This window comes from Drosophila innubila, chromosome X (genome assembly GCF_004354385.1).
Source record: "Drosophila innubila isolate TH190305 chromosome X, UK_Dinn_1.0, whole genome shotgun sequence".
NCBI lineage: Eukaryota > Metazoa > Arthropoda > Insecta > Diptera > Drosophilidae > Drosophila > Drosophila innubila.
In genome coordinates, this window is record NC_047626.1 from 29383230 (window position 1) to 29403835 (window position 20606).

General features: G+C 33.8%; 2 protein-coding genes across 7 annotated transcripts in view; one reads left to right on the top strand and one right to left on the bottom strand.

Annotated features, from left to right (window-relative positions):
- The window catches only part of LOC117794192 (solute carrier family 41 member 2), a 42364-nt gene extending 28817 nt beyond the window's left edge, over positions 1-13547 (bottom strand). Inside the window, exons 1-2 of one of the 2 annotated variants that reach the window (XM_034634711.1) lie at positions 13342-13547; positions 11225-11332 (exon numbers count right to left, since the gene is read on the bottom strand). In XM_034634711.1, the coding sequence (XP_034490602.1) occupies positions 11225-11294 (70 nt within the window). In that variant the 5' untranslated portion in view covers positions 11295-11332; positions 13342-13547. Of the gene's footprint in view, positions 1-11224; positions 11333-11699; positions 11788-13341 lie in introns of those variants that run through there. The other variant, XM_034634712.1, reaches the window with a different exon arrangement.
- LOC117794190 (protein ovarian tumor locus) overlaps positions 1-20606 on the top strand; it is a 31451-nt gene that overhangs the window by 7313 nt on the left and 3532 nt on the right. For 2 of the 5 annotated variants that reach the window (XM_034634703.1, XM_034634706.1), the window contains exons 1-6: positions 13900-14226; positions 15352-15603; positions 18563-18660; positions 18726-18880; positions 18965-19396; positions 20427-20563. In XM_034634703.1, coding sequence (XP_034490594.1) covers positions 15382-15603; positions 18563-18660; positions 18726-18880; positions 18965-19396; positions 20427-20563 — 1044 coding nt within the window. In that variant the 5' untranslated portion in view covers positions 13900-14226; positions 15352-15381. Of the gene's footprint in view, positions 1-13893; positions 14227-15351; positions 15604-18562; positions 18661-18725; positions 18881-18964; positions 19397-20426; positions 20564-20606 lie in introns of those variants that run through there. The other 3 variants (XM_034634708.1, XM_034634705.1, XM_034634704.1) reach the window with 3 other exon arrangements.

The following is a 20606-nucleotide window of genomic DNA, read 5'->3' on the forward strand; positions in this document are numbered from 1 at the left end:
CATGTCAATATGATTTGATTGAAACAAACAAATAAAAAGAGCAGATTTGTGAGCCCGAAAATATATTAAAGATAATCATTATCAAACTGTTACTGGCCATAAGTATTATGATATTGAAAATACGCTAAAAATACTAGACACAAACTGAATTAAACTCAAAACTTGAGTGCGATGCTGACGCAAAAAGATACTAAATCCACAAGTCAGTTAACTTTGGTCAATACCTCATACTTATTTTGGTTTAAACGATTCAATCATACCATGACACTTGAGATACAACAGATAAAGATATTACAATTCTTAAGTACGAGCTCTCGAGTCAGTCCTCAAGTGTTACCATCTGGATGAAAAAGGCCAACCACCACTACTTATTCAATTTATGTACTTATTAAGTCTCACGTAGCAACCTTAAAAAACAACTTTTATCACAACATCTTGAGGGTTGAATGGAGGCCTGGTCCTCATTATATAATAAATTATATAAGAAATGTTTTATTAAGAATCAAATGTTTCTTAAATCTTAAAAACTGTCAATGATATATGTACATATTTATCTAATTTATGCAAATTGAAGACTTTCTAGATATTAAAAAAAACTCGCCTTTCGCAACTTTTCGTGTCTACCGTGGTTTTTGCTGAAGCCCAGGCCCTCACGAAAAAAGCTAGATTACGATCTTCAGGATTTTTGGATTTTTTGAAAAGGCCCGCGGAACACGAAGCCCGGGAGTGCCCATATCTACTTCTGTGCACTTCCAGGTTAAGAAAGCCATACTGCTAAAAGCGCATTGTCGATTACAGGGTATGTCAAATTCGACAGCCTTATATTCTTCCTTTTCCGACTTAACCGTGCGAAATGTTCGATCTTGATATGAAGTTGATGAAAGATAGGCACACTTGTTCATGGTAAACACCTTGACGTAGTTATTTACAGTAAAATCTTATCGCCAGTTCACCTAAGCCAGAATTAACCAAAAAAAATCTTATATATAGACCCCACTCATGGCGTCATTCTTTTCAATTAAAGCTTCTGGAAATCCTAATGGGCGCTGCACGCTATTCTTATCACGTCGATAGCATTTTGGATACTCATTGATGTTTTGATTGTGCGTGCAGTTGTGTGTGTTTGTAAATTGCAATGATTCGTCAATAAACCAGTTAATAAAATGATTGTACTCGTACTTCGTGATCGCATATAATTGGAGAGCACAACGACTAACGACACGCGTCATTTGGCGTAATTAGTATGTGAAGCGACAGCTTAGATACACAGATACACCAGCGCACAGATACAGATACCTATACCGACAAATGCTAGTAGATGCAGATATGTCACATTGGAGTACAAATGATTGGGGATAAGGTAACATAACAGAGCTTATGGCATTGTAACGTACTATGATGAAAAAGACCGTTTATCAGGTGTGTTCCAGAAATCTCTAGAGATTTTAAAAGGAAATGTATTTGAGCACAATCGTTCGAAATGTTGGTGTTCCGAATATGTCATAGATTAAATTGTTTTTAAACATATTTTTATGCACTTTTATTCAATTTTAAATTTTTTTTAATTCAATTCAATCAATATTTAATTTTGTCAAATCTCTCAACAATTTTTTAAACATTTGAAAGCATTCGTTGCTTGTTTTCAGGAACACCAACAATTGCTTTTGCATTGTTTAAAACCCAGCAGTACTTATTATAATTTCTATTTGAAGTCTGAAATATTTGCTCGATGTTAGAAAAGTATATAAAGCTCATACGTTATCTTATTTTATAATTTAAAATAGTGGTTCGGTTCGGGTTCGGGGAATGAGCATTAGGGGTCAGGTTGGTAAGCCGGTTCGGATATTCCAAAAGCCCGAGCCGAACCGGTTTTGCGAGGTTTGCAGCCTTACATTACAATGTGTACTATTAGATAGATATCATGAAGATAATATTAAATAAAATGACTAAAAAAATAGTTTCCGCAATTCGGATTCGCTGTATACATCAATTAACTCTTTATTATACCCTGTTCCAGGAAATATACAAGGGCATGTAACAGGCAAACGAAGATGTAACAGGTCCTATTATATGTATATCTATATCTTTGATCAGTACAGCAGAAGATTTTAACTTTTTCGCCAAACTACCGTCTTATTAAAAAGTCGGAGAACAAAAGTTTATTAGTATTTTGCAATGAACACACCCGATATCTCAAAGATTGGTTCAAGCAAACAAACACACAAGATTTTACTCTTTTCTCATGAAATGGGATACATATATGTGTTTTTTCTTGATAACCATTTGTATGATATGCTAGCACTTTTATTGAATTTATGTCCAAGGAAATCTAAAATTTTTCCACAGTGCGATCATCCAATGATGACCTTATCGTTGGGCCTTCAGTTTAGGCAAGCAAATAAATGTACTCCATACACAATTAGATAACAACAACAATTACAATGGGTTCCCGTATTTAAACGAGCCCAAAAATCTGATTACCAAGCAACACCAAATTATTCTAGAGCATGTTATACATACATAGTTGACAGCTCTGTTACATCGTATTTCCATATATGACTTCCCATCATTTCAATACCAACATGTCAATATAAGCGATAATTGCCTGATATATTGCTTGAATAATTTAATTGAAAAACGCAATAAAATAAACAACACAATAAAACCTCTACTCTGACGAAAGCATATTCTAGCCCAAAAATTTCTGATATTTTGTGACGAACAAAATTAAGTTTAATTTAAAAATTTAAAATTTCAAGTTTAAGCCCGAATTGTCAAAATAACATTTCCGCATTTTTTATCGGTTATCGGGAGGTTTTTTTCTTGCACCGTTTTCATGCCTAGTTCAAACTTTGACAATTTTGTAGCTTTTTCTTTACGGACAGTCATCAAAAATGATTTGTTCTAGTAATTTAAACAGAAAATTTATATTTTTAGTAAAATTTTTGTGGCGTGTGGAGAATTTCAAAGTTGGGGTAATTTTCGAAAAATTTCTGAACGAGAGAAGATATGCGTTTTAAATTAAATTTTTTTAAAAATAAAATAAAACTTTTTTTTATTTTTTACATTTCTTAAAAATTTTGCATCGCATTTTAAATGTTGAAAAACATGAAATTTTGCGTTTGAACGTTAACTTACGCCCTTTCCCACGCCACGCCTTCTTTTATTTTTTGGTCCAAATTTTCTTTGAAGTGTTGAGAATATATATTTCAAGTTTTAGACCGATATCTCACCGGGTTCAAAAGTTACAGATTTTTGCCACCTAATTTCCTTAAATACGCCATAGTGCAGCGTTTGCGCTTACAATGATATGTATTAATGCATGTAAATATGTATATATATGCAATAGTATGTATGCTTTAAAGTTTAAACGTTTATATATGCATGTTTTAGAATTAGGTCAATAATAATAAAAAATGTTAGCAACTTAAGTTCCTTTTTAACCATCGACCGAATTAGATTTACAATTTAGTTCAAGAAATGTTTGAAATATTGGTTCCTTATTTTATCAACAACTTTTTTTTATTAATATATACCGTAAACCATGTAATAAAAATATTTTCTCTTATATTAATTACTTGTGCCTTTTTATTTTAGATTTAAATAAAATAAAATAAATTATACTTCAAAATTATTATTTTTATGATTTTAGTTTAAATTTTAAATTTTTATTTTTAAAAGACATTTTTCAAAATTTATTTTAATTTTAATCAACTATTCTTAGTTGACATTAAATAAATAAATAAATTATTTAAAATTAATTAAATAAATTATTAAAATGTGTGTAGATTAAAATCGTTTATATATAGGCCTGTTCCGGAAGTGATCCTATTTTATCCAATTTCAAAAAATGTAATTTTTATACCCTGAGCCCATTGATAATGGGCAATATAGGGTATAATTTGTTTGGCAGAATGTCTGTAACAGGCAGAAGGGGGCGTGGCAGACCCCCCAAGGTATATATATTCTTGATCAGGATCAACAGCCGAGTCGATTGAGCCATGTCTGTCCGTCCGTCCGTCTGTTTGAACGCGAAGTTCGTTCAAATCGGTCCACTATATCATATAGCTGGCATAGAACCGATCGGTAGAAAATCAAGTTTTAGTATGAAAGAGTTTTTTGTTTTTTAAGACGTCCTAACCAAACTAATAGAATATGCATTAATGTTGGCTTTGTACATTCTGACCAGATTTGGCTCAAATCGGTTCCATATATCATAATGCTGTCATTGGAACAATTGGTCGAAAATCAACTTTTATGAAAGAGTACCTGGGCCCAGGGTATCCTACTGTCGAGCGTGCTCAACTGTAGCCGCACCTCACCGCGAGCGAAGCGAACAGGGGGCGGAGCCCGCTTGTTTGGACTTAAATTCACCAACTCATGTATGTATTAACACAAAACTGAAGTTAAATCTACTCGCTATTTAAAGATACTTTATTTACATTTTGGCATCAATGGAAAGGTCTTCAAAATGCCGTTTAAATAATAAAAAACTTTCTTTAATCCATTAAGTACCCAATGAAAATTTGAAATTTATGTAAAAATCTACTTTTTTGACTTTTTTCCTAGGGCTTAAACAAAATTTGTTTTGAATTCACAAAATTAAAAATTTACAACCACAACTATACGAATAAAAACATCTATACGTATATTCTATAGACTTTACAAAGATAAAACACCGTTCAAAATCTATCCCAAAATTTAACCTGTTTTAAAAGTAAAATAAATAAAAATTTTCTTAATACCACTTGGTCAAACAGCGCGTATGCGTAATATTCCTTGCATAACTCTCAATTGGTTGCTTGGGTCTTAAAACAATCGAATGGTATCTAACTAACTTGCTCTATAAAACTAAAAATAGTTAAAGCCTAGGACAACTAAGCATTTGATGGTGGTCTATAGCGTAATCTATAATCATGTATTGATGGCGCCATCAATTAATTAATATCTAATTTCAATTTCGTACATTATCGAATGCACATATCAACAAAGATATTGAATCACTTTCGACTTTACAACTAATAATAAAATTGGAGTTCATGTCAACTTGTGATAACAAATTTTTATATATTTTCATTATTCTCTAAGCTCGCAACTTTTAATAAGAATTTCATTGCGTCTTAATTAGTTCTTCCTCAGAAGTTTTCTCTGTCTTTGTATGAAAATTACAAGCGGGCTCTAAACCTTTTATCAGTTCGGGCCGTAATCAGAAATCATAGGAGCGCGGGCGGACAACCAGGCACAATGTCAATAAAAAGAAATTCAAAGAAAATGTTGTTCAACAACATCAACAACCCAGAACGGGCTGCTGTCGATGACTTGTCACCCGACAACGGTCGCGGCGGCGGTTTCGTCACCTGATAACTCAGAATTCCGACGCAGTAGTGACGGGCGGCTCATGGTCTGCTAAATACGCAGTTAAGACATCCAATTTAACCGATGTGTGTACAAAAAAAAAACAATAAAAATAAACCATAAATTAGATTTAAAAAAAATAATAACTTAATGATGATATTAACTGCGATAAAAAAACAATAGAAATTAAAGATAAACAAATCCAAGCCGAATCCATTATGCTCTGACATAATCATTTATTAAGGCCCGTATCGAGTAGAGCAGAAAACGTTTTGGGAGGTCTAAACTATATATAAAACAGAACGGTGCCGTAAAGGGAAGAAAACAAATCTGATAACTGTTCCATAGAAAACTTTCCGCAGACGGAAATTTCTGGTCTACTTTATTCCGACCTTTAAAAGGAAAAAAAACGCTGTGCACAATTGCGAGATACCCTACCCCCAGGTGCTGATACTCTAACATCTATTTAAATGTTGCAGTCTTGAAAATAAAAAAACTAATTCAAGCCGAATGCTATATGCTGTGACACAAGTTTTCTCATATAATTTATTTTACGAGTCGGTGGTGAAAGGGAGCGTGTAGATATTATAAAATAAACTTTATCCGTTTAGCATAGCTCTTATAGTGTCCGATATCTGTGTGTTCATACAGATGGATAGAAAGACATGTTTGATACATGCATATGGGCATTTCCATAAAAAGGTCCACAGTGAATAAAAGCTTTTATTAATTTTTTTTTAACAAAAAGTGTCGGTGAAAAAATGCTCATGGTAAGCACTTTAACGAATTTTATTTGACGTCATACTTTTTCAACGCGCAGATTTAGCTTTTCGTCTGTCTGCACTCTCTGTCGAATTATTTTTGTACTTAATTTAATAAAGTTCGCTACAGATATCAGAAATTTTGGCGCATGGAAAGACTTTCGTCACTTGACTTTTACCTGGTAGTTTTTTTTTTACGATATAATTATTGCATGAGAGTCGGAGATATTTACTTCTACCTGTTATGTAACAAAAAAATTCACGAAGATTGTAATTCATGTTATGTTAATTCACGTTTAAATCCTGTCGGACTTGAAGAGCAAGTGATTCGTTTTATACAAGCAGGCGTGCTCAAGAAATCTCTGGAGATTTTAAACAGAAAGGTTTTTGAAAACAACAGTTCGAAATGTTGGTGTTCCTTCAACCCCAGAGATTTAATCTTTTCGAGCAGTTTTTTTTATCTTAAATCAATTTTAAAGATAATTTAGTTCAATTTAATGAATTTTTAATTTTGTCAAATCTCTCAAAAATTTTTTTAGACATTTGAAAGCAATGCTTTCTTTTTTTCGGGAACACCAAAAATTGCTTTTGGGTTGCTTTAGTGCTGTTATAAATTTGTAGAGCACACCTGAATGTGTGATATTGTATTAAAAATATGCCCAAAAGTATGCTCTGGAAAATTTAGCAGAGCCGCAAATTATATATTTATAGATCTCATACATTTTATCTAAGATTGATAGCATAATTATAAATATTGTGGACTATAAAACATTCAAGAAATCACAAATATGTTAGGGCAACTGAAAAACAATCTGAAAAGCTTACAAAACTGGTTTGGTGAACAGCTATTACAGATATTATTTGATGATGTACGCCAAAGCAAGAGGTTTATCGTAAAATGCCTCGAAGAGTTCACATCGCACGTACATCAAAACAATCATCAATTCACGAGTTTCCAAAAATTTGTGTATGGAATGTCAGCTTGATTTTTACAAAATTTAAAAAAATTATTGTATGGAATGTCAGCTTGATCTTTATTTACCGAAAGTTGTTTTGCTTTGGGTCAATTTTGGGGGAAGAATAGGACTAAAAGATGGCCTATATTCAACTCTGATTTCTTGGTGGAATTGTCAAAAGTTCTTAAGTTAAGACAAATTATTATTGTTAAAAAAGGTCATCGCTAGTTTTTGATTTGGTACCAAACAAGAACAAGAATCCATTTGACTCTTACAAGTAAAAAAATTGCACCCTTAGTATAAAAATATTTTATTTTCAGTTTTTTCTTGACATTTCAAAGTCTATGTTAACTAAAGATTACAAATTTGCATATAAAAATAAGTAAAAGGATATATTATGTTCGTTGGAATGTTTGAAACAGGGAGAAGGAACCATTGTTTAAATAGTACATTTATTCAGAATGCATATCTGTTGGTTAAATTGGTTTTCCTTAAAACAAAGCTCTGTCACCACCAAAATACAGTAGGCACTCGATGAAGTCAACATTTTAATTCAAAAAGGCTAGCTACATACGTGTATATCTGTATGTACTGACTTTAACAGTGGATAGTTATCTTTAAACGATAAGAAATAGATAAATGTGCGACATAACGAGATCATAGTTTTTATAAAAATTAAATTTACATTTCAATGAAGTCATTTTGATGTCAAAATAGGTAATACACACATGTCTATTGCATTATGTTCATTATAACCGGATAAGTTTGTACGTACATATGTAAATACGCCACATCTACTATATGTACGCATATGATATGATAGCATGTTGCATTATCACTTGGATTTTCCGAACGTACCTGCCTCGCTCTCCTCATCGCTGGTATTATCGTCACTGTTTAGGAGTGGGGCATAACCGCAGTTGTTGTTGTTACGCCTGCGGCGACGACCTCCCAATATCCGTACCTCGCATTGAAGTAGCTTTTCCATGGCAACCAGTGGGAGAGCAGCCGGAGGGTGGTGGGGTGGGTTTTGATGGACGATTCACTTATTTTGAATAACTTGTAGTGAGTGTTACGACATTTTAACCAGCACCAGAGAGCAGCAATCATAAAAAAAACCGTTTCTTCATCCGTTGAAATTGTCTATGTGGCGCTATCTGCGCTAATTTAAGTTGCTAAAGGTGCTCAACAAAAATAACTAAATTGTATTTTTAATGTTGTTGGGCAGCGACTGTTTGATCTGCTATACCAACACATACACAAACACACGGACGCACACGCACACGCACACGCACACATGAATTTTACTCTCTCTAGTCGTTCTCAATATTTTCTCAAATATATTTTACTTATTATCACTTATACACACATCTTGTGTCTTACTGGAGATGCAAAAATACACGTAAACGATAAGCAGGCCAACTGGCTAACTGTCAACAGCTGAGCGTCAAAAGGCAAACTGCTCTGTCAAAATGTCAACTGGCCCACAACTGAGCAGTTAACCGACACACTCATTTGGCTTTTGTATAAAAGAAGGGGCAACTGCGAAAACAACAAACAACAAATTCAAGATCAACAGCTTGGCCCAATATACACTTTTTTCATTTCCATAAACCACTTTCCACTTTAAACTTTGCGGATGGACATGTTTCGTATGAAATAACATATTCTCAAATTGTTATTATTCTCATCATTCTCCCAACGAATACAATATTATAGTTTGCTAAACTCATTTTGTTTCGTTGGTTTAAATTGAAAAAGCTCAACGAATTGATTTGGTCACCTTTTTAAGCCGAAACTTTAGTAAATAAACTTGAAAAGCCTTTGACATTTCAATTTGTAGCAGATTTCAACATAATTTAAATATAGTGAAATCGTTTTTTTTTTACAAGTATCGATACCTAGTTAACTTCAAAACATAAATGAAAATTCGTTCACAAAAAAAAAAAATAGAAAATTGGGAGAAAAAATAAAGACATTCATGAAATTTGGATTACTGTTTTAAGGCCCGTATCGAGTTGACCAGAAAACGTTTCGGTAGGTCTAAGCTCCATGTGAAAATTTCGGTGCCGTAAAGAGAAGAAGAATTTGACTACTAATTCATACAAAACTTTCCGCCGGCGGAAATTTCTGGTCTACTCGAAACTGGCATTTAAACGCAAAATTTTCACATTAATCGATTATTATTAAGGTGTCATATAATCATATTTATTTACGAGTATGTTCAATTAACTTATCGTCTACAACATGTTTCAGGGAGCTAAAACAAAAACTGATATAGTCAGCATGCCATTGACGTCACAAAATGTTAACAAGTAAACAACTCAAATACTTCAGATATTTGTAAGTGAGCTGCGTAATATACGGTTATTTAAGGTACTTTCCAAATGCATAAGACACTTTTAAATTTTAAATTTAATAAGCATTTATCAGACTGATACTTTTCTGCTCCCATCAGATGTTTTTATCGAAGTACATGATGTTTACTGAATGTTTATTGAAAGTTTTCTTTGTTATCAATATGCAACTGCAGCAGCACATTTTCAATTACATACAATTTATTTTAATTTATTAGATAGTTTTAATTTAATTTCCTATCTGCGCTGCTCATAGCTTTCATTATCGATAATTCGATCATCAGCTGTTAGCAGAAAAATGTACTAAAGCGTTCACCAGGATGTATCAATAGCATAAAATTTTTGTGATACTTGATCAGGGAGCATGTTTTCTGGTGAACGCGACCATTGTCTCTAAATTCGGGAACAAATGTATAATAATTTTATTTTAATACAAAGATTAGTATCCGATCAAGAGAAAACACTGGGTGCGTTCCCCAAAACACATCAATGACAGAAAATCTATGAAATTTTTATGATTGTTCTGTTGAACGGCAGTGATGTACAATCATGATGCTAAACTCTCTGTCATGGTATGTCATTTTTTTATCTTTAACGATATCATGATCAACGAGTTTTATTGTATATATATATATCTATATATTATATATCTTCGAAAAAAAGAATAGACGAAAAGTGCACAAAATTTTGGCTTTTTTGACCCCCTACAACGCGAATAAGATCAAATACAAATTAAATCAGGACAACGATACTAAGAACCCTGCAGGTTGGTCGCTGTACACCTGCAGCAAGGTTATAGATACTTCTACCCAGAGCCCTGACCTAAGTCCCATTGAAATTTTGTGGAAAATCGATTTGCAAACCATTATTTGAAAAACTGTATGTCCCATTGAAAATGCTTACTAAGATTATATGTTCCACGACGAAAGGACGATTTCAGGATTTGTGAGTATACAAGACATAATAATTTGGAGGGATTTTTCAGAATATGTAAACATCTTTTCAAATAGTATTTCGGTTTAAAAAAAAAAAAACAAAGCTCCATCAAGAAAGGGGTAATTGAATTAAGTTCAGGTTTTTAAAGTGTTGCATTGATTTGAAACGCACCTTAGTTTTGTATGCGTGCGACTTGATCGCGTGTAAGCCCTTGAGAGAGCAAGAGCGCAAATGAATCGCAGCGCCCTTAGTGCACTTAAATCATTCAAAATAGTAAATACAATACTGACGCACATACATAACAAAGACAACTCAAAGCAATCTCTTATTCCAAAACACGCATGCGCCGGTAACTTGAACAGTTGTGCTAGGCACCGTTATGCGCCAACAGCGACGCGTCGACGATGCCAATAGTCGACAATGGCATTGACTGAATGACTGACTGACTGGGGGGCCATCGGCTTTAAGTATGGCGTGCTTAAAATTTGCAAACAACTTTAACAACAACAAATGTTACTAGGCTAACCTTTTAATTATAAGCATGTAAATAAATATAAATATACAATCAAATGAAATAAAATATGATGTTAATTCTTACGAATGAATGTGTATGTGTGTGTGTGTGTTAATTGCATACAAAATATTTTAAATAAAACAAAATTTTTAATGACACTATATAATGAATAAACCAAAACATGTATATGAACATACATATGTACTTGTATGTAAATTCAAAGCATTAAATTATATTATTTGGTAGATATTGTAATGCAACTACATAAATCTAAAACTAAAAGTAAATACGTTTCTAAAAATAAAAAGGATAGAAAATAAAGTGAGAGTGATATAAATAGCTTACGTATGGGCCTGCGACGCATTCTGGTAACACTATTTTCGCCGCCACTGTTAATGCTGCTAATCGGCTTCATGATGCCCTCGGGATCGAAGTGGACGATGACTACGATGACTGACAACAACAAGTGGGCGTACATTTTTGCAAAGAAAATATGTAAAAAGAAAAGAACCAAAAGAAAGATATGTATGTATGTATGAAGGTACGTTTTAATTGTATAGCAAAACAATGACAGCCTATCTTGTATTGTCGTACAGAGTACAGTTCCGGGCAAAAATATTAAGCACACTAACACATTATTAAGATAGACATAAAGTAGACACAACAAACTATGCCTAATATTCTGGCAACGCACTGTTCACCAACGCAGAGCCAAAATAACATTAAGAGTTTTAAACCGGTTGATGCAGCAACGACGTCGACTCGCTGACTGTTGATTTTCTAACAAACTTTTACACTCGAAATTGAGCAAGGTTTTTACCTTTCCTGATGAAACGACAAGTTTCAATGTTCAACAACAACTGAAACCCAAATGCAAAATCTGCTGCCGATTGACAAAGAGAAGCAGCAGCGAAATACAATAGCAAATACAAATCATGATACAAAACAAAAGAAAATGAAAAAAGAAAATAAAGGAAATTTATCTTGAGAGCAAGAGCACAAAATAGCACAGAACCGCAAAAAATACTAAGTCGCGCCTGAATGACACATGTCAAAATGAGAGGTAAGAGAGGCTAACAGGGTTGTCTCACCAGCATTAACTTATCATAGTAATAACAGTTAGATAAGATACCGATGCAGGACGTGAGTTGCACAACAACAACAACAGCAGCAGCAGCAACAACGTCAAATGTTGATAAAAGCAAATATGATTTTGTTTAATCAATTGACAGAAAAGTCAAATTTCAAAGTTGGAAAGAGAAAAATAAAGTAATAATAGAGGGCAACAATAACATTGGGAGAGAGAAAGGCAGAGAGTAACAGCGCACTTATCTGTGCAATGTCACTTGCAGATTGTGTGCGCATGTAAGTATGTATGTATGCATGTGTGTCTTTTTGGGAATGAGTTTTTGGTCGAAAGCTTGTGCAGTTTTTGGCCAAGACTTTTGACATTGACACAGTACTTGACCCCACCAACTGTCGATGATGATTATATTGATGATAACACACATAATGCTCTGTGCCTATGTATGTAAATTGACATGCAAACACCGAAGCTTACAGAAAATAAATATGTTTGTCACCATGAACTTGACCTATTTACCGATAAATATATTTCTATATATGGTTCCCATTCGTACTTACAAACATTTAAGTACATATATGCAATAGTATCAGGGAAAGAAATCGAGAAGCAGACGAATTTTAATTTCATTCACTATAAAAACACAACAAATGTGTGAGCACATGGTAGCTCACACACACACGCAACACATAAAATAAGGCTGCCGCCGCCATGTACATGTATGTAAACAAAGCGAAGCTCAGAAGCAGAATGAGAGGATGCGCCGTCTCCCTCTGTCTACCTCATTTAACATTCAACGACGTTCAACAAACTTGATTAACTGTTTATTGATTTGTCTACACACGCACACACAACACACACACACAAAACACGTGTGACTGCAATAAATTAAACTATCTATTTTTCTTTTATTTTTTTTTATTGATTTTTACCAACATAAGACGAAAAGAAGCATTAGGGAAATAACTGCACATATGACGCGAAAAGAAAACTATTTTTGAATTTCATAATCAAATGAAATGCTTAAATCACCCACCCACGAGATTTGCACTAATTTTAGTCAATGCTTAAAAAATAGTTGTTTATTGTGGTAGCACGTGTAATTTCATGGGCGATGCATACATAATACAAATAAAACAAAAACTTGCATGATTTAATGCATTTGACTGTTTGTTGTTGTTTTGTTGGTTATGTTACGCGTTTCTTTCTAGACTAAAAAAACAAAAGTATTGCCGTTGAATGTGTGCATGGAGAAATGGCAACACAACGAGAGTCTGACAGATAGACACTTGAACACCAAACAAAAATGTACACTTACAAGATAAAGAAATCAACGAAAATAACATTTAACAATTTAAATAGCGAAAAGCGCACTCACATCTCTTCCAGACAACTTTAGTCGCGGTAACAGCGCGAACTTGAAGTTTGCTCGCTTCATTGACTTACTATTTCAAACTGAACCAGAAGCAGAAGCAGCAACGCAACAGCAACAACAACGATGAAAAGCGTAGACGACAACAGCGGCGAAACTTTCCACCCCATTCTGAGCACAACAAGGGACAACAACAAAAACAGCATGCAAAATCGAAAAGGCGCTTTCGCCGACGATGTTAAAATGACATAAAGCACGCTTGCCTATCGATGACTGTGGTATCGATATTTTTGTTTTGAATTATTTCGTAAAAATTTAAAACTAATTTAAAATATCCTCAAAAACTCAAACATGTTGGCGTATTTAAAAAATCCTTGATGTAAATACATGTTCATGTACTACCATGTACAACTACTAACCAAATAACCAATAGAATGTACATTTGTGTTTGTATTTTGTGTTATTGAAAGAGTGCAACAACAGTTCAGCTTTCGACATGCAACATTTCCTTAAAGATTCTGGCATCCTTGTTTTACATATATCGATAATGTAAGTTTTCATTAATCGATGATCAATAGATCCTCATATAGCAGTCAGCCATGTCTTCATTGTGGTCTATTCAAATGAATTTAGAATAGGTTTGTGCAAGCTCGCGTTTAACACGTATACCGCAGAATATACTATTTATATTGAAAAAGTGCCGGGCAAGGGATAACAGCTATAAACACTCGTTTGTCTCGTTTTTAAATATTTTCTTCGTTTTTTAAATATCTGTGCACACATGTACATATAATTAGCTTAATTTCCTTACGTGTGTGTTCCCCGCTGCATATCATTTAAGGTGGCAAGTGAAAAATTGATAATTTTGTGTATTTCCAACTAACATTCTGGGTAAGTACGTAAATATATAATGTTATTTCGAAATCGAATTTCGTATTGTGAAATTTTTGCATTGTACTTTTTTCACGAATTGTGCAAAAGGGATTAGAAAAAAATACATACACAAATTGAGATCTATACAAACATAATTACAAGTGTGTGTATGTATGTTAAAAAAACTCTGTTTTGCATTAAAAAAAAAAACGGCGCCACGCATGTATGTACACATATATATACATACATACGAATGCGAGGCACGCGTTCGAGAAAAGTAACGGTACAATTCTAGCGTTCGTTGCACTAGTAGCATTTGCCCTTATGCGAATGAGTAGAAATAATGGAGATAATAATTGCACAAAGTGAACGACCAACAATTTAAAGATGGCGGCGTTCATCAACTTTTAAGGCAGAGAAAGAGACACAGAAATTTGATGAAAATTAGAGATGAGCGCGTGTTGGGCTTTTTAATACCTTAATACGAATATTTATATTTTGAGGGTGCAAAAGGTAAATGTCTATTGTATGCCGAAAGTTAAAAAAAATATATAAATAGAGGGTGATTTATTATGAGTTAAGATATACAAAAGTGATCTGGCACTCAACTAGCTTTTTTTTTTTAAATTATATTTTAAAGTTTCCATATATAACAAATTTTTCTTGACATGTACACTTTATGATCTTTTTTACTAACTACATCTAATGGGTTTGTCAGGTTTATTGTGAAAAATCCTAATCTAAGAACAATATCAGTAAAAATTATAAATACATTGGAAATTTGGCGAAGTTCCCATTCTAAAAGAAGTTACAAAAATAGTGAAATGTTGCACAAAACAACAATAAAAAAGATAGTTTTGTATGGAAACTTTAAAATTCAAATTAAAAAAAAAACTAGTTAAGTCCCGAATCATTTTTTTTTTCCTCTAAATTTATAATAAATCGTCCTCTGTTTCATGTTGTTCTGTTTTTTCGTTTTGAAATTTTCGGCATTAAATAGACAATTACCGAAAATGGTACATTTTTTTTAAGTGCAATAGAGCATAATTACATTTTATAGTTTTTGTATTTTTGTAAATATTCTAATCCATATATATATATATATATATATGTATATTATTATTATTACTTTCTTGTATCTAGCATATTTAATATTCCTGAAGCGACATTACTATGATGCTGAGACGCCCGATCACCTCCGGTAGCCGACAGGCTCCAGATCCCTATGATCAATTCCTGGAGAGTCGCTGCATGTACCGCAAGCATACTGCCAGGGATGCATCATGCCTGTTCCGAGTTATAGCGGAGCAGATGTACGATACTCAGATGCTGCACTATGAGGTGCGTTTGGAGTGTGTACGTTTTATGACGCGGAAACGTCGTATATTCGAGAAGGTGCGTATAACTAAATAATTTGTCTAAATACTTAATGTATTGTGTGTTAAGAAAAAGGAAATATCCTTTATGATATTCAATAAATAAATATAACACATATTCCTTTAACTTGATAACCTAAAATGTGGATCAAAAAACTCTTTTATCTATCTATGCAATATATAGTATCCCACTTCTAAAAAAATTAAGCAGTGTGTAACCCAGTACATAAATATGTATATATGTACATTTGAGTGCATCGATTTCTATGGGCCAAAAAATGGTACCCCATATTCGTAATCTACCGTCAATTCTGAGATGTTTTTTCCAAAAAATTAATGCACCCTAATGTACATACAGTTAATCAATTACTTAATTGGTTTGACAAAATAATAAATAAAATTCATTATTTTATTTTTCAATTACAAAATACCTTTAATAATACATTTTTATACCCGTCATAAAGTAAATGGGTATATTGTGTTCGTTGGAATGAATGTAACAGGGAGAAGGAGGCATCTCTAGCCCTATAAAGTATATATTAGAGTGTACATTTGGACACCACTAATTGATTGAATTCGAAATTTATGTAAAGAAATCTGATTTTTATGATTATAATTATTAAATATAAACATTCTAATAACTTAGAGGTTATTCATTTACCATTCATAACAAAAATTATATGCCTTAATTAAAAGTGCATGCTTCAGATATAGCAAATATCTTTGTCGTTAACAATACCGAGAAAAGGTAAATGAATAGCATGTTTTAGCAAATACATATGTAAGTTTTTCCCTAACTAAACAGAGTTATTTTAACCTGAAGGCCTTGTTACACTGGATCGTGGAATGAAAAACTCCACATAAAAAAGAAGAAGTACAAATTTTTTCGCATCCAACACAACCAATCAAATGTCCTATACATTTATATAAAAGTTATTATTAAAAACAAAAGAAGGATTTTGCGTGTCTCGCGAGGTTTGCGAGGTTTTTTTTCTAAGAGATGAACAGGATAAACATCGATGTTTTGAATTAAAAATTCGATTTTTATCAAAAATGGAAAACATCGATGCATAGATGTTTCCATCGATGTTTCTCCACCTCTAGTTTGCACACACTTTGAAAATTGTGCTTTGTATTTGCCCTTGTCGGAATTAATTGCATATACTATCAGTTTTATTTACGATATCTCATAAAACCAAAAAGTTTTTCATAACTTGATTTTCGATCGGTCCTATGGCAGCTATATGATTTAGTAGACCGATTTGAACCAACTTGGATCAGGATTTAGAACACTTATTTATATGCATATTCTATCAGTTTGGTTAAGATATCTCAAAAAACAAAAAAAAAAAAAATGTCCATACTAAAGCTTAATTTTCGACAGATCGGTCCTATGGGAGCTATATGATATAGTTGTCCGATCCAAAAACGAAACAAACTTGATCTGCCTGCAATATAGAGGAACCTACATACCAAGTTTTAGTGTCTCTAGCTTTTAAATTGTTCTTATAATGTGGATATGCAATTTTTTTATGTCGATTTTTGGGCGATAAAAGGGCGTAGCCGAATTTTGAAAAAAAAAACTTGATCTGCTTGCAATATAGAGGAACCTACAGACCAAGTTTGGTGTCTCTAGCTCTTATAGTCTCTGAGATCTAGGTGTTCATACAGATTTCAGTACGTCAGGGCAGACAGACATTGCTATATCGACTCGGCTATTGATGCTGATCAAGATTATATATTTACTTTATAGGGTCTGCCAAGCCTGCATCTGCTTGTTACGCACATATTCGTTGAAACAAACTCAATGAAAACAATTGACAAAATGGGGCTTCGCTTTCTGTGGCAACCCTATATATACTTTCGATCAGTGCCAACAGCCCAGACCGTGTGTCTGTCAGTCTGTCCGTTGCGTTAATCTCAGAAACTATAACAGCTAGAGAGTTTACATTTGACATTTGGTTTCGTTGATACCATCGCAGATCAAGTTATGTTTATTTTTGAATCGGACCACTATATATCATATAGCTAAAATTGAAACCCTCTGTCGAAAATAAAGTTTTAGTACGAATAACTATTTTGTTCTTTGAGATATCCCAAATAATCCGACATAAGATGCATCTAGTTAGGTCTTTGCATCCTGACCGAGTTTGGTTTAAGTCCGATTAATTTCTTATAGCTATCATTGAAAAAATAGTCGAAAGTTTAATACAGCGCTCTTCAAGGGCATGAAATCTTCGATGTGCCGACCAGCAGGATGAGTACACTCGACTCTAGCCGCATCTAACCACGAGCGAAGCGGGTCCCTAGCCAGCCTATGACCTAAGCGTTGAATATATTTAATTATCTTTGCTTTCCGCTTATTTTTTTTTTAACCTCCTCGACAGCATAGAGTGCAAATATGGTTGCAGCGGCAAAACTCTCAGTATATTTTATTTTTTGCCGAAATCATCATTCATCGATGACAGTGCAGCAAGCAAAGCATTGGGAAAAGTAGACATTTAATTAAGTTGTAATTTTGTTACAAAATTAAGTTTGTGAACACTTGAACACTTCACAAATTGTTTGCATGCTATCCGAGTTTTGTACTTAATCAGCATTGCCAACTATTTCGATGATTTTGCCTAACGTATGACCGGCGACCACAATTTAGGCATAATTTTCTTTTATTTTGTACAAACATCTGACGTTTGATTTAGTGTTCAATATTTTGCCTGTCTGACCTTACCTTTACTCTATTTTATATCCTTAACAAGTTTGAGTTATCTTTCGAGTCGATATCTACACTTTACAGTTTTGTTCTTAAATAGTTCGCTTTATATTTATAATGTATTAAACAAATATGGTAAAAGAGTTTTGAAGATAATTTGCTTGCCGAAACTTCTGAAGCAAACCACCTTCTGATCTTAATTTTAACAAATAAATCTGTCTGTATAAATGCCATGATCACTTACCTATTTGTCATGTTCATTTGACAGCATGTGCGCGGCGATTTTGATTCTTATATGTTGGACATGGCGAAACCCAAAACCTATGGAACTGTGCTCGAGTTGCGCGCCCTTTGCTACATGTATCAGTGAGTTTTCTGCAATTCTGATCAGAGAAAAAAGCACGATTTGATTTTGATTTTGATAATTGCAGCCGGAATGTTATATTGTTTGAGCCGTTTAATTTGGGCACAGCAGTCACTTATAACAAACGGTTCAAGGACGATTTTTGGGTATTTAACGCTAATGAGTATCATTTTGATTCCGTCTTTACTGTGGACTACATTGAAATGGCGGCCATTTGTCAGTGTAAGTTGTTTTTTGTTTGTCTTTTTTTTTAATGAGATCCTCAAGTCCATCTGACGACTGATTGAACTTATTTCATCATTGCAGCCATTTCCTTTAAGCTGCTCTACAAAATGCTCTTTAAATTACCTGACGTTACTTATGCTGTTGAGAGGATGTTGCATCCGCAGACATTCAATTGCAACAACTTCGAGATGGAGATCGATGGAAAAGGCTACATAACTCGCATGATCGGTGGTGATGGTCGGACCTTTCAGCTGGATTTGCCAGAGGGAACCAAGTGTATATTGGAGAACTACAAGCTGTGCCAGTTTCATTACAATCCCAAGCCGCCAAAACATCACATGGCACTACAATCTGCTGAAATGAGTTCAGTTACTCTGTCATCGATGTCAGAGGGAAGTACCAGGCGCTTGGATATGTCAATGATTGACAGTTTTCTGCCCGGCATAAGCACAGAAATGATGTATATGTGTCCCAATCGTTTAAACTCTTGTGTGCGCCAATTACTGGAAGAAGGTACGCCGATATTTGTATTTTGTTTTTATACCCTAACAATGAGTATTATAATTTTGTTCCGAAATGTGTAACCCAAAAAAGAGGCCTGGAAGAACCCATAATGTAGAGATAGAAAAATACATCAAGCTCTCTATGTTCTATGTTCGATCATTTTTTTTTTTTTACGGTCTATCGAGTTGCTTGAATTGATCTTTATTAAAAAAAAAAAGATTCCTGGAGGTAGGTAGGTAGGTTCCCTACGCAGTGCGACAAGTAGTGAGGTTGCCACTGTCGCAAGAGACGTTTGCTGTTGTGTAGTTTATTTTTGACGGGCACTGTCAAAATTACAGGCGATTCGGACCCTTAATTTGTTTTTGACAGCGTATGCAAGAAAACATATTTGCGGATTTTAAAAAAATATAAAAAGAGTAATATCGATCGGTGATCCAATTTTTGTTTTTAAATCGAAATCGCACATCTAAATCAAAGAGCGTTTGGATGCTGCATACAGTGAATCTTCTCCTTCGTTGGCGACTGTCAAAAATTGGTTTAATGAATTCAAACTTGGTTGCACGGCAATGGCAAAATTTCATGAACAATACTTTGAACTGAATTTGAACTCTCCTTACTAAGGGACTTCTTTTTACATCCTAAACTTAAAGTTGCGCTTGTTGGACAGAAACTTTCAGCAAATGAGATGACTATTACCTTCGAAATTAACCATTTTATGAACCCGGACGGCAAATAATTTTTGAAGGGGTTAAAATTGTTGGAGCGTCTTTTGAAGAAGTGTGGTGACTTATAATAAGACTAGGTTGAAAAATACAATAAATAAAAATTTTTAAAACTGTTTAACATTGTAAGGCTCATTACTTGTCGGACCACCCACGTTCATCTTGACCAAACTTGGTTCTAATCGGACTTTATAGCTGTAAGGTGAACGATCAGTCAAAAATTGAATACACGGAGGGTATGAAATCTTCGGCATTACGAAGAGAACCTTTCCTTTTTTGTGGACTAATTCTGTTTTGTATTTTTGATTATTACGCAGGCATCACTCCTTTTCCGTATAAGGTGGCCAAGTCGCTGGATCCTCATATGTATCGTAATATTGAATTTGATAGCTGGAACGATATGCGCAAGGAGGCCAAGCGGTATAATATCTATGCCAATGATTACAATTTCAAGGTAGGAACTTGGCGAATCCCAAGTGTCAGCAAGTGTCTGATAT